Source organism: Arachis ipaensis, chromosome B10, assembly GCF_059453495.1.
Source record: "Arachis ipaensis isolate K30076 ecotype BB chromosome B10, ASM5945349v1, whole genome shotgun sequence".
Taxonomy (NCBI): domain Eukaryota; kingdom Viridiplantae; phylum Streptophyta; class Magnoliopsida; order Fabales; family Fabaceae; genus Arachis; species Arachis ipaensis.
The window spans coordinates 100,866,568-100,881,577 of record NC_142435.1 but is presented as its reverse complement, the minus strand read 5'-3'; the positions used below and the strand labels follow the sequence as shown (position 1 = coordinate 100,881,577).

Sequence of the window (15,010 nt, the reverse complement as noted above, 5' to 3'; positions counted from 1 at the left end):
ATACAAGTTCAAATCCTTTTGGATAATTCATTGATGCAAAATATTCTTAACCTCTTTTTGTTCTAGATTTCTCAAAGTTTGAAACATGTGGGAGATTATTGTGTTTCTAAATTTGTGTTTCAAACTTAGTCCCATATAAAAAGGAGTTATGAAATTTTAAGCGTTTATATATTAGAATTGATTACCTATAAACAAATAAAATTTAATCAAATTGATGGGCCTTCACACATATGGACTAAACTTGCTTATTCTTGGATTTTAATTTTGTAAAATAAACAATTGATTATTGGTCTCCAAATTGTAAGAATAACATTCAATTGTAACATTAAAGTGGATTAATCAACAAGAACCCTAGTGAAACTAGTAAAATTAGCGAAACTAGATGATATAAAAAGAAATAAGCAAACACTACACATATAGTCATTGACACACACAAAATTTCTATCTCTCAACTCCATCTCTCGCTCTCGGAAACTTCAAGGCAAGCTAAACCTTTATTCATATTAGCAAGCTTTGCTTGTAAAAATTTTAATTAAGAAAAAGAACGAGATTGTGCTACTCCCAGTGTTTTAAGAATATTAGTGTGGATTGTATTCTTGATGATCCACGTCTAATCTTAGAAGATTTCCATCGAAGCCATTCCACCTAAGGGTAGGGCAGTAATAAATCCTTATGGACAATGCCTAGCACGATTTGTGGTAAACTCATTCTAATATTTCTTTAATTTATTTGACTACAAAATTTTATGTGTATTTAAAGTAGCTAAAATATTATTTTAGAAATCCATTTTCAAATATTTTGCACCATCAACTCTCCCTCTTTCTAGCTCCTCCATCATATTTGAGTATTCGTCTATCACACAGCCATACCACACCACAGAACACGCCGCCCAGATCACTTTTGTCAAGAAGACTTTTCATACTTCACTTTGAATACTCCATAAACCACCAGACTAATTAACCATCGGCTCTAATACCACTTGTTGGCTCACTATGGGGAGCTCTCAACTACCGGAGAGACTTCGGGAAGGATCTAAATGAGAGAACACAAGATGAGAAAATATCACATCCAACTCAAAACCTTAAGGTGTCAAGTTAATAGCTCTCTCATCTTATAAACTTCTCACTTTTTTTGTTTTTTTCCAATGTGGGAGTAATTCATTACACTCTTCACACTTGCTACTTATGAGTTACTGCTTCAATCCACTGAAGTTCTATATTTCAAACTTTCTGTTGATCAATTATTGGTAGAACAGGGATGAATTCAGGTTGGTAACAACGAAGAAAGGTGACCTCAAAAGTATCCCCGGTTATTGTTGGATTGCGAAACCTCCATAACCAGTATCATTGTAGAGCTTTGCTAGATAATCTATAGTGTGCCACCTGTAATTTTTGGACCTCTAGTACATTTCTAGAATTCTAAACTTTTTAAACAGAAAGGATCTACCAATAACCACAACCACCATCGAAAATAGAAGTAGTCTCATATGCTAGAATGTGATTTAAATTTCGTTGAATTACTATTAGCTTTAGATTAGAATAAAAAACTCTTGATGAATTATTCATGTTTGTTTAGGTTTGAGTTGCATTTGCAATTGACTTTTTCATTACAGAGTCTTTCAATATTAGCACTAGCATTAGAAAAGATACGAATTTAAAAATGTATACAATTGATTGTATGAATTGAAGTTGAAAAAGGTATGTTGATTGACTAGAATGAAGAAAATGAATTAACAAAATGCAATTTTCTTTACTTCAAGTGAAAGCAATAAAACTCCTAATGAATTAAAATTTATCCAATCTCTATTTTCATTTTTTTCTATTACTATTTTTCTCATTACTAATATTTAAATTGTCAGTTACTTCCTAATTACTATTATTTTTGTGTAGTTTGATTCTAGTATAGTTCGTTTTTCGATAATTATCTTTTGATGAATTATACTTTGGCACTAAAAGAATAAAAAAAGTAGGTACTTGCAAAAGATATTCTGACGCTCAAATCAGTGTATAAACAATGAGTTCTTTCTTAAAAGTAATTCTCAAATCAGTCTCATACCGTTTCTTTCTAGTTACTCCTTTATATAATCGGAGTTAGTATTAGGATTTGTTCACCATTTCTAAATTATATTAATAATCAATAAATTATATTAGAACGTTTTAACATTAATTGATCAATCTCATAATATTTAGAGCTGAGTTATAATATACAATTGATGGCTGATCTATAATATTTAGAGTCGAGTTATAATATGTAACCCATCTATAACGTTGACGGACGTTTAGGCTTATTATTCATTGTTAACGTCACCTTGAAGAAGCCCAAATTTCAATTTGTTACCTACCCGCCTAAATATGTCTTTTCGACTTTGTTTCTATTTTCTAAACATCATTATACCTTTCTAATTGACTTTTCAGTAATTTACCAAAAAAAATTAAAGTGCAAACTACTATAAATTTACCAAATTCAGTGGTCATTAAAGTGCAAACTACTATAAATTTACCAAATTCATTTATGTGGACCTTTAAAGTCTTCATGCCACATTTCTATCATAAATACCAGAATAAACATTTAATTTAAATTAGTTTTCAAAAAAAATTTATTATTCTAAAAGTTTTCAACAATTAGAAATACCTTCAAATTTTTGCTAACAACTAATTCTCCATATCTTAAAAAAATAATACTAGGTATATAAAAAATTAATCACTCATATAAAATATATATTAAAAATAACTTAAATAATATACGTATTCATATATAAATACACGGTGATTGATTTAGTGACCATTTTTTATGTAAATAGAATTTTTTTTTCCTAAAATAACACTTTGGAGATTAATGTAGATCATGGAGTCAAAATTCGAACTCCATTTTGGATTAATTGAAAATTCATGGGCTGGGAATTATGAGTAAAATTTTTGGGATTATTTTAGTCTTTTACTAATGTTTGTACATTTTTTTTAACGAAAAGAAGTTGAATTTAAATATTTCTAAGATAAACACTTGTAGTATATAAAGAGTTTTGAATTAGCAGATATTTTATATTTAATATAGTTTTGAATTCAAATCAACATATATTTTTGTTTCGAGGTGTACTTAACGAGTCGTGAGTAAATAAGCTTTGGAAATGAAGTTGGAGACAGAGTCGAAAATAGCTTCAAGTTGGCTTTGGGACGACGGATTGATGGGGTATTTTTAAAGGACTTTGATGCTTAAATTTGTAAGAGTCTAAGCAAAATAAATGTAAAATGGATCGAAAAATACCTGAAGTGTTAAGAGTATATTTATAGAAAAAAAAATCATCGCCTAAAGAGATCTTATCTGATAATAAAAAAGTTATTTTTTTTGAAGGGTATTTATAAATTTTATTAATTAATAATATTAATATTATTGATATTATTATTAATATTATTAATATTAATAAACGGTTACTAACTGTTTAGTACTATTTGGTTGAAGGGACACAACTTTTTAAGAATTGTGTATGTTTAAAATATTGTGCCTATTGGCTAAAGGGACACTACTCTTTAAGGATTTTGTATGTTCAAAATATTGTGTTTATTGGCTAAAGGGATACAACTTTTTAAGAGTTGTGTATATTCAAAATATTATATCTATTGGCAATAGAAAAGACACAACTATTTGTATACGTAAGTAATCATAATTGTTACGTGCAATATGTATAAATAAGTCCTTATCCACTATTTCAGATTTGTAGTACTAAGTGTACAATTTACTCAACCATTAAGAGGTTTTCTTTGTTCAAGAGAGTTGAGAATTTCTTACTATTACTAATTAAGAAATTCTTAGGTTTCATTGTATCCTGGGAGAGTATTGTCATCAACCCTATAGCAACTAAGTGTGGGGACAAATATCTCTCTAAAGAAAGCGATCTAATCGTGCCTTGAAACCACTATACAAATATAAGATTTTGTCATCTTACCATCTTCATATACCCAATAATTTTAGAGAGATATTTCTTGAAGATGGCACAAGATCAAAACACTACGTTTAAGGTCATGAATCAAGAGTTTGTCAAATTAGATCGCTTTGATGGAACGAACTTCAACCGTTGGAAAGACAAGATGATGTTTCTTCTTTCAGTTCTCAATCTTGCATATGTGATTGACCTAAAGACTACACCAATTGCCGATGCCGCTGAAAATTCCACACCGGAAGAGAAAGAAAAGATTGTTCAACTGAAAAAGAAATGTGATGAAGATACTTTTGCATCTCGAGGCCATATTCTCAATACTTTGTCCGACCGACTCTATGATCTCTACATGTCAATTCAATCACCATTAGAGATTTGGAAATCTTTAGAAGAAAAGTACAATACCGAACGACAAGGAACAGATAAGTTTATTATGATAAAATATTTTGAATTTTTTATGAATGATACTATGCCTGTCATGGATCAAATTCATGAATTACAAATCCTTGTAAGTAGACTTCGTGATCTACAAGTGGTGATCCCTGAATCATTACAAGTTGGAGCAATTATTTCAAAATTGCCTTCATCATGGAATGGTTATAGGAAGAAACTTTTACATCTTGGTGAGGACTTCACAATTGAGAAATAACTAAGGCATATACGTATAGAGGAGGAAATTCGAAAACGTGATGTTGTGTATCTTTCTCAAAGTTCTAAAGTAAATCACATTGGTGAAAACAACACCAATAAGAAGAAAAGAAAGTTCTCTAAAGATTCAAAACAAGATAAGAAGAGACAAAGAGAGTGTTATCATTGTTACAAGAAAGGACACTATATCAAAGAATGTAGACTTCTGAAAAAAGAAGCACCAAAAACCAACTTAGTGGAAGAGAAGGATCTAATTGCTATGGTTGTAGAAAAAGTACAAAACATGCATATTGGCATGGTTACAGAAGTTAACATAGCAACACAAGGAAAATCACTTGAATGGTGGTTAGATTCAGGGGCTAATGTTCACGTTTGCAATGATCACAACCAATTCAAAACATATGAAGAAGTGAACAATAGAGAGGTCTTAATGGGCAATGACAACTCAGCCAAAGTTTGTGGTCAAGGAACTGTTGAATTGAATTTTACATCTGGAAAGAAATTAAGTCTAATAAATGTACTTCATGTTCTAGATTTGAGAAAAAAATTTAGTTTCTGCTAGTCTCTTGAGTAAGAAAGGATTCAAAGTTGTAATGGAATCTGATAAAGTAATCTTGCTTAAGAATGATGTATTCGTAGGAAAAGGATATTGTACTGAAGGCATGTTTAAACTTAGTATTACTAAAGTGAATGTTTCCTTGTATGTTATTGATTCTTGTGATTTATGGCATAGTAGATTAGCACACTTAAATTACAAATCAATTGAATATATGCAAAAGAATAACTATATTGATCTTAGTAACAAGGATTTTAATAAGAAATGTGATATTTGCATACAATCCAAAATTACTAAGAAACCTTTTCCTAAGGTTGAAAGAAATACACATTTATTAGAATTGATTCATAGTGATATTTGTGAGCTAAATGGCAATATTACTATAGGAAAAAAAAGATATTTTATAACCTTTATTGATGATTGTTCTATATTTACTTATGTGTATTTGCTTAGAAATAAAGATGAAGCTTTTGAAATGTTTAAGAAATATAAAATGGAAGTAGAAAATATGCATGATAAGAAAATAAAAGTTCTTCGTAGTGATCGAGGTGGAGAATATTTTTCTAATGAATTTGATCACTTTTGTGAATTACATGGTATTGTGCATGAATCTTCTGCTCCATATACTCCGCAATAAAATGGTTTGGTGGAAAGGAAAAAACCGTACCTTAGTAGATATAGTTAATTCAATGTTACTAAATGCAAAATTGCCTTACAATTTGTGGGGTGAAGCATTATTGACATCATGTCATATCCATAATAGGATACCATCAAGACATAGAAAGGTTTCTCCTTATGAAATTTGGAAAGGAAGGAAACCTAATTTAAATTATCTTAAAGTGTGGGGGTGTTTAGCCTTTTATCGAGTTCCTGATCAAAAGAGAATCAAATTGGGGCCAAGAGCCATAAAAGGCACTTTTATAGAATATGCTCAAAATTCTAAAGTATATAGAATATTAGACTTAGTGTCTAATATAGTTGTTGAATCAAGAGAAGTAAAATTTATTGAAAATAAATTTATCAATGATTCAACTTCTAATTCAGAGTATCTCCAAAATGATACTAATATTTCACAAGAAATAAATAATCAAAATAATAAACGTCTAAGTGACAAAGAGTTGATTGAATCAAGGAAGAACTTGAGAGTAAAAAAAGAAAAGGACTTGGGTCCAGATTTTATTTCTTCTCAGGCTATCACCTTTTTGGTAGAAGGAACTAGGAATTCTGTAACAAACAAGATTCCTATTGTTATGAACATAGAGGGTGATCCTCAAATATTCAAAGAGGCTATGGCTTCAAGGGATTCTGCTTTTTGGAAAGAAGCAATAAATGATGAAATGGACTCAATATTATCTAACAATACTTGGGTCTTGGTTGATTTGCCTCTAGGATCAAAGCCTATAGAATGTAAGTGGGTATTTAGAAGAAAGTATAATACTGATGGTTCATTACAAACCTTTAAAGCAAGGTTAGTGGCCAAGGGGTTTAGACAACAAGAAGGTCTAGACTATTTTGATACATACGCACCTGTGGCAAGAATGACTTCTATTAGGGCTCTTATAGCATTAGCATCCATACATAAGCTTCATATACATCAAATAGATGTTAAAACGGCTTTTTTAAATGGAGATCTTAATGAAGAAATTTATATGGAGCAACTGGAAGGCTATGTGCTACCCGAAAATGAAAAGAAAGTTTACAAATTAATTAAGTTTTTGTATGGGCTAAAACAAGCGCCTAAACAATGGCATGAGAAGTTTGATTCAGTGGTGTTATCAAATGACTTCTCACATAATAGTGCGGATAAATGTATTTACTCAAAATTTACTAAAGATTATGGAGTAATCATTTGTTTATATGTTGATGATATGTTAATCATCGGAACAAATTTAGAAGGAATTCGTATAACGAAGGAGTATCTAATTTCTAAATTCAAGATGAAGGATTTGAATGAAGTTGATACAATATTAGGTATAAAGGTGCATAAGAATGAAGTTGGCTTTACTTTAAGTCAATCTCATTATATCAAAAAGGTATTGGAAAAGTTTGATCATCTCACAATTAAAGAATCCAATACGCCGTATGATCCTAATCTTAAATTAGAAGGAAACATGGGAAGACCTATAGCACAATTAGAATATGCTAGTGCTATAGGAAGTTTAATGTATGCAATGCATTGTACTAGACCTGATATAGCATTTGCTGTGTGCAAATTATCAAGGTTTACAAGAAAGCCTAACAATCAACATTGGAAAGCTATAACAAGAGTTCTTGGTTATCTCAAGAAAACCATAAACTTGGGATTACATTATAGTGATTATCCCGCAGTTTTAGAAGGTTATTCCGACGCAAGTTGGATTACAAATCTTAGTGACAACAAATCCACTTCATGATGGATTTTCACCATAGGTGGTGGAGCAATAAGTTGGGCCTCAAAGAAATAAACATGTATTACACATTCTACTATGGAGGCTGAGTTTGTAGCTTTATCAGCCACAGGTAAAGAAGCGGAATGATTAAGAAATCTGTTATATGATATAAAGCTGTGGCCACAGCAGACGACAGCCATTTCAATCTTCTGTGATAGTGAATCAACCATGTCTCGAGCATATAATAAGGTTTATAATGGAAAGTCTAGACATATAAGTTTGAGATATGAATTTGTGAGGCAACTAATAGATGATGGTGTAATTACCATTACTTATGTAAGATCTCAAGGAAATTTAGTAGACCCTTTGACTAAAGGTTTGTCAAGGGATAAAATCAAAGAAACTACTGCTAAAATTGGATTAAAAACTATTATTGCTAAATTATGGGAACCCAACCTTATTCTAGTAGACCACTAGTTTCAAGGTTTAATGGGTAATAACAAGTTATTTAGCAATTGGAGCACTAAGGTATAGGATTTAGTGCTATTTACAATAAATTAGGAGGGTAAGTTTAAACTCTTAATGGAATGATAATATTATCTATCAAAAGATTCCACCTATATGACTATAAGAGTGGTCTAATCGAGAATTTTAGAGGTTTTATTCTCGTAAATATTCATGAAACCAGGATGAGCACAAGACCATATAAGTGCTTAAAATTGTAAACTCTTAAACTTGGAGGGTATAAGTAATGTGTGTGATTTTTATAGGTTTAATCGATTAGACACCTATTACTTCGTTAAAACTTTAAAATTTACACTAAAAGAATGTTTAATCTTAGTGACACATTCTTTATGCATATACTTGTATGATATTTAAATTTTGTAAATAGTGGAGATTGAAAGGTATTTACAAATTTTATTAATTAATAATATTAATATTATTGATATTATTATTAATATTATTAATATTAATAAACGGTTACTAACCGTTTAGTACCATTTGGTTGAAGAGACACAACCTTTTAAAGATTGTGTATGTTCAAAATATTGTGCCTATTGGCTAAAGGGACACTACTCTTTAAGGATTGTGTATGTTCAAAACATTGTATCTATTGGCAATAGAAAAGACACAACTATTTGTATGCGTAACTAATCATAATTGCTACGTGCAATATGTATAAATAAATCCTTATCCACTATTTCAGATTTGTAGTACTAAGTGTACAATTTACTCAACCATTAAAAGGTTTTCTTTGTTCAAGAGAGTTAAGAATTTCTTACTCTTGCTAATTAAGAAATTTTAAGTTTCATTATATCCTAGGAGAGTATTGTCATCAACCCTATAGCAACTAAGTGTGAGGACAAATATCTCTCTAAAAAAAGCGATCTAATCGTGCTTTGAAACTACTACACAAATATAAGATTTTGTCATCTTACCATCTTCATATACCCAACACCCCTGTTGCATGCGAGGTTACATACTACAAAGTGGACAATTACCACACTATAATATACGTAACCGAAGTAGTAAAAAGGGAGTTCTTACTTTCTCTTCAACTCAAGTCAGACCCAAATCGCAGGACTCAAACTCTTATTTGTCCAGATAGGTCAACTCGCATGCCTTGAAACGCCCTGGCCATGGTTTGGCCTCATGCATGAACTTGAGCGAGGCCCATACATGATGAAAAAATTCTATCTTATCCCTTTGTAATATTTATTTAGGTCAGGACATGAATAATTTTCAATATCAAAAACTTCAATTAACCAAATAAAAATTAATAAAACATAACAATATTTTCTTGATAAAATTAAATAAAAAATATCATTTATTAAAAAATTAACAGCAACGCTCAACTTCAAATTTTTCCTGCTTGCCCTAAATTAAACCAGAAAAAAAAAACAAATAATTCAATATTAATCCAACCATCTCCAAGATTCTAAAACACTAAAAGGAATATTAGCCGTTCAATTACTAAGCAAAAGAAATATTCTAACATTAATAAAAAATATTAGCTCAAAATATTAGCTAATATTAATATAAGTATTGGTCTCTTAATATTTTTCTTTAAATATGTTTTGAAATAAATATCTGTAATTAGGATTAAAAATAAGTTAAATTAGTTTATGAGTCGACTCAAACTCGTTTCATTAAAAATTTGATAAGCTGAATTTATAAACTAAATTTAAACTTAAATAAGTTTAATTCATTAATTCGTAAACTAGCTGAATTATACATATTACTTTTAATTATAATAAGATAATTCTGCACAAACACATAATTACAATATTCATGTTTATTAACAATGAAGATGCATTTTTTTGTCATATCTAAATTATAATATTTTTATTTATTTTATTTTAAGCTGAATAGATAACAAGTTTAGTTGAATTATTATTTAAGATAGAAAAGAGTAACATGTCTATATGTTAATATTTTAAAATAACATTTTAACATGTTAGAAACAAGAGACTAATTTGAAGAGTGTATTCAAATTGTCTAAAATGATACGATATAGAATTGTATTTTTAGGGACTAAAAGAATCGTAATAATAAAGACGTAATATTTTATAATAAATATTCAGATATACTAAATAATTCTAATTGATCCTAATTGATCCTAATTATATTCTAACACTTTATATATAATTTTGATATCCAGAAGACATAAACTATAAGATGTATGTTATAGTGTCTATAGTTACAGTGGTTATGATAGTTATATAATTTTAGTAATATTTAAAAAGTATTATTAAAATCAAAATAATATTTTTTAATTTAAAAATAAAAATAAAAAATATTAATATAAAATAATGTAACTTTAATTTTAATAATATTTTTTAATTTTTTTAGCCCCTGTAAACATCATTATTATAAGTATTATAGACTCCACTAAATATAATTAATAGATAGAAACGATATATATATATATATATATATATATATATATATATATAATTGATAGATTTTTATATATAAGTCATAATTTATTCATATAGAATTATATATTATGATCATGTTATTTGAGTCAATTTTTTATAAATTTTTAGTGAGCCAAAGTTTTATTTTCGTCGATTCTTAATAAATTGAACTAATTTTTATGAGTCAAACTTAAATTTAGTCTGATTCAACTCAATCAAACTTAGTTTCAATTTTACTTGCAATATATAAAGAATTTTGAATTAACAAATATTTTACATTTAATATAATTTTAAATTCAGATTGACACATACATATTTTGAATTTTAAAAACTTCCATCAACAAATCAACAAATAAAAATGAATAAAATATAACAATTTTTTGTTGTCGAAATTAAAAGGAAATATCATTTATTGAAAAATTAACACGCCACACGCAACTTCAAATTTGTATTGCTTGCCCTAAACCAAAAAAGGAAAAGGAAATCAAAGCAAATAACTATGATGCACGGACACGGAGATGGACATGAACACAGACACAAAATACGAGATACGATATTACACAAGATACGTTGACATACTAATTTTAAAATTTTATAATACACAAAGACGCGACATACATATATATAAAATATAAAGTGTTTTTTAGATAAATCGTGATAATATTTTGATATTTTATTGATATTAAAACATCATGTTTTATTTTAATTATATAAAATATTTTTTTGTTAATAAATAATAATATATACTATTTCTAAATTTATTTAAAAAAAATACATGTTAAGAATAATGTTGGACACACTGACACGTGATGGTATTTAGGTGTGTCCAAGTGTGTTCGGCAAATAATTTCTTAGTTTTATTAAGACACGGTTGGACACAACAGACATGCGTGTCGGACGAGTGTCGATGAGTGTCGTGTCCGAAATGTGTCCGACACGCGAACACGGCAACTCAGCGAAATATCCGTGCTTCATAGACAAATAATTTAATATTAATCCAACTAACCATGCTTTAGGCTACATTTGTTTATAAAGACAGGACACTGAAACAGAGATACAGAAACACAAAATTATGTTTAGCAGATAAGATATGAACAGAAACACTGAATTAATATATTTTGTGTTCATCCTGACAAAAATGACATTAAAACACTAATGAAAGACATAATTTATTTTTTATAATTTTTTATTATTCTTATTAATTTTTTATAATTATACTTTTTATTATTATATATTTTTTTTAAATTTTTTAATAAACAAATGAGAATAAATTAAACTTTCATAATTTATTTTAATTTATCATCAAACAAAATATAAAAATACTAATTTTTATATTTCTATCCTTTATATCTTAGCTTGTTGTTATATCTTATCTTATCTTATTCTCAAAACAAAACCAACCTTAGATCCTAAAATACTAAAAAGGAATATTAGCCATTTTGTGCAAATAACCACTAAGCAAAAGAAATACTCTAAACCACATGTGTATGTGCTATTAAAGTCAAAGCATAGAAGCCAATGCTATCATACCAATTCATTGTCGTACAAGGTATGACATATATTGATATATAGCTTCAACCAACTTGCCAACACCTTCCATCATTTAAGTTCGTTTAGTTTGTACGAGTTACACTTCAACCACAAATCAAAAAGTTGTTTCATAAGCTTAATTACCCAAAATTATGATCCTTAAGTGAGTATGTGCTTTAAATTTGTAGGACTATAGTCTATATGTTGATATCATCAATATTTAAGTTTATTGCTACCGTCCACATTGATAACCCAATTTCTATAAGAAGTTGTGCCTATTCTTTAACGAACTTTCTTTAGTATGGTCATTAAAAAGAGCTACCTATAAATCAAATAAATTCATCACGTGGAAATAATTCTCTTCACATAATTTATCTTTTTCTTTAAGTTAATTAATCTTCTTTTGTGTTTATCATATCACAAAGTACATAAGATATATACATCTGATATAAAAGACCTCTAACACAAATATTTAGAGCTTTCATATAAAATAACAGAGTCTGAAAAACTTGCACGATCAGTAACGAAAAATGTATTGTTATGTGTAGAAGATAAAAAAAAATTAAAAATGAATATTTTATGTCTTTTTGAGGCATGAAACTTTTTTGTATCTCTATCCCTATTTTCACAACCAAATCGTAAATTTATATCTCTACTAATTTTATATTTGTATCTCAGAAATAATATTCAAACACAATCTAAAAAAATTAATCCTGCATATAATAATAATAATAATAATAATAATAATAATAATAATAATAGTTTCATTTAAAATAAAAAATGCAAACTGCTATGAAGAAAAGTGTGCCAAAGTAATTAATACTATTGTTAGATTTTATTTATTTTTTTTTGATAAATACATAACAAACACTTAAATTTTGTAATTTTTCATGTAAACATTTTTAATTGAGGAACTTAACAAGTATCTTTAGCAAAATCCCTTAAATTATTGTTGATTGTTGTTTCTGCAGCTACACGCCTACACCCCCTTAATTTCTTCTGACAGTTCCCTATTATAGTGTCTCAACGTGTGCATTATTATTCATCAATATTTTTCTGCATTAAGAATTCAAGCCATGTATCATGGCACTTTTAGAGTATTCTATAATAAATACTTGCAACATAGAGTACAAAATTTTAATATGTAATTTTATTATTGTGATTTTTTTCATAAAATGATTCATAATATTTACACATAACATCTTGTATAGAGTTTCGAATAAGTGGAGCGTTTCAAATCTAGTTAAATTAATTTAGTCTGAGAATATATATTAAATTGTATTCAGAGAATGAGAGAGCGAGAGCGAGAGAGAGAGAGCGAGAGAGAGAGAGCGAGAGTCTGGGTGGGAAACATTGGGAGGGGTAGATCTAGGGAACATGACAAGGATCCTAGGGTTTGGAATCGAGAGGAGTATTGGCGATTGGAGAATGAGTCCTTCACCGTTTTTGTGAGTAATCTCCCTGAAGACATATCAAAACGAGAATTGTTCCATTTGTTCAACTGGACGGGACGCATCAATGATATATATTTATCCCAAAAACGAAAAAGCGAAAATATTTACATGTTTGTTTTCATTTGATACACAACGAAAGGAGGGGCGTTGAAAGCTATAGCGGAGATGAATCGATTGCGGCTGAGAGGTAAGAATGTGTTCGTAGGGGAAGCAAAGTATCGAAGATCATCAGGGGTAACTACCACGAGAAGTGGAGAGAGAGGTGCGGGCACACAAAATCCTTTGGCTCGGAAACCACAAAACGAAGTAGTACCGAATGATGCTGGATCATCTGGCCGTGAGTTACGGATGAAGGAAGCCGATAAAGACCCACACAATAATGGATGGACGAAGAAGCTAGAGGTAGCAGTGGCAGAAGAAAATTTTGTTTGGCTGCAGCGAAGCCTTGTAGGGGGGACGACGAAGCCTATTAAATTTGACTCTCTGAAGGAAACGATTGCGAAGAACATTCCTAATGTTGTCCAGGTCAGGAAAATGGGAGCATACAAAGCTCTATTGACTTTCGATAGTGCTGTACATGCTGAAGAAACCTACACGTTGAACATGAATCGCCTACTCCACTTGTTCCACAGTGTTTGGAGGAAGGAGGAGTCGGAACACAGTGAAACTCGTAGAGTATGGCTTGAGTGCTTCGGACTTCCATTACATACATGGTCTGTGGATACTTTTAAAAGGATAGGAGGCCAATGGGGCGAAGTAGTTAGGTGTGCCAGAGAGACAGAATCGTGCAGTTCTTTCACAGTAGGTCGTGTACAGATCGATACGTGTCTAATGGACATAATCGAAGAATGGGTCCATATCAACGTTGGCACCAGGGGATATGATGTTTTCGTAAAGGAAATTGGATATGAGCCGTGTGACCTGCACTATACTGAAAGACTTGGTGATCAAAAGATAATAAACAGTGAACAAAGAAATCACGGCAGAACGAGCAAGGTGCCAGGAGTGGATTTGGTGCAGCGACATCAATATGGTTCATTAGATGAGGGCGATCATGAGGAGGAGTTGATGTTACTGGTAACACGAGGAGAGGAAGATGACAATGGCAGATTAGAAATTCCACACAATTTTTTGAATGAATGGACTGATGACAATAATTACCATAATTGCTTGAAAATCATAACTGATCAAGTAATTACTGGCGATAATCAAGGAATGGCATATTTGGGGGGAGGTACCGTTACAGGGGAGGAGGCAGGGTCTGAGAGGACAGTCACGTGTGTTTTAAATGGATTAGCACATGGGTCCACTAAGGCCAAACAGAAAGCAGCTCCACCAAATACAGTTTGGGCCAGCAACAAAATTAAGATGGTTAAGGGGGTGAAGGGCCAAACAGGCCCAACATCAGCTGAAGCAAGCGAATCTGTAACTGGGCCTGAGTTGGGAGTTCCGGGTCGGGTGCTGGCCGAATCACGTAACAACGCAGGCGACTGGTGTGGTTGCAGTGCCAACAGCAAGTGAACCCTCGAGGATGACGCAGGCGGGGGCGTTGGGGCTGGGCACGAGGGACGTCGACAGTCTCCGCTCCTTGACAACACCCA

General features: G+C 30.5%; 1 protein-coding gene across 1 annotated transcript; it reads left to right on the top strand.

Annotated features, from left to right (window-relative positions):
• The first annotated feature begins 3,983 nt into the window (after positions 1–3,983).
• Positions 3,984–4,580, top strand: LOC148581078 (uncharacterized). Its single transcript, XM_088492305.1, has one exon. The coding sequence runs from the start codon at positions 3,984–3,986 to the stop codon at positions 4,578–4,580; it is 597 nt and encodes a 198-aa protein (XP_088348431.1).
• Positions 4,581–15,010: the final 10,430 nt, after the last annotated feature.

Bases quoted from the DNA above. Each gene is read 5' to 3' on its own strand.
- LOC148581078 (XM_088492305.1), top strand. From the start codon at position 3,984: ATGGCACAAGATCAAAACACTACGTTTAAGGTCATGAATCAAGAGTTT.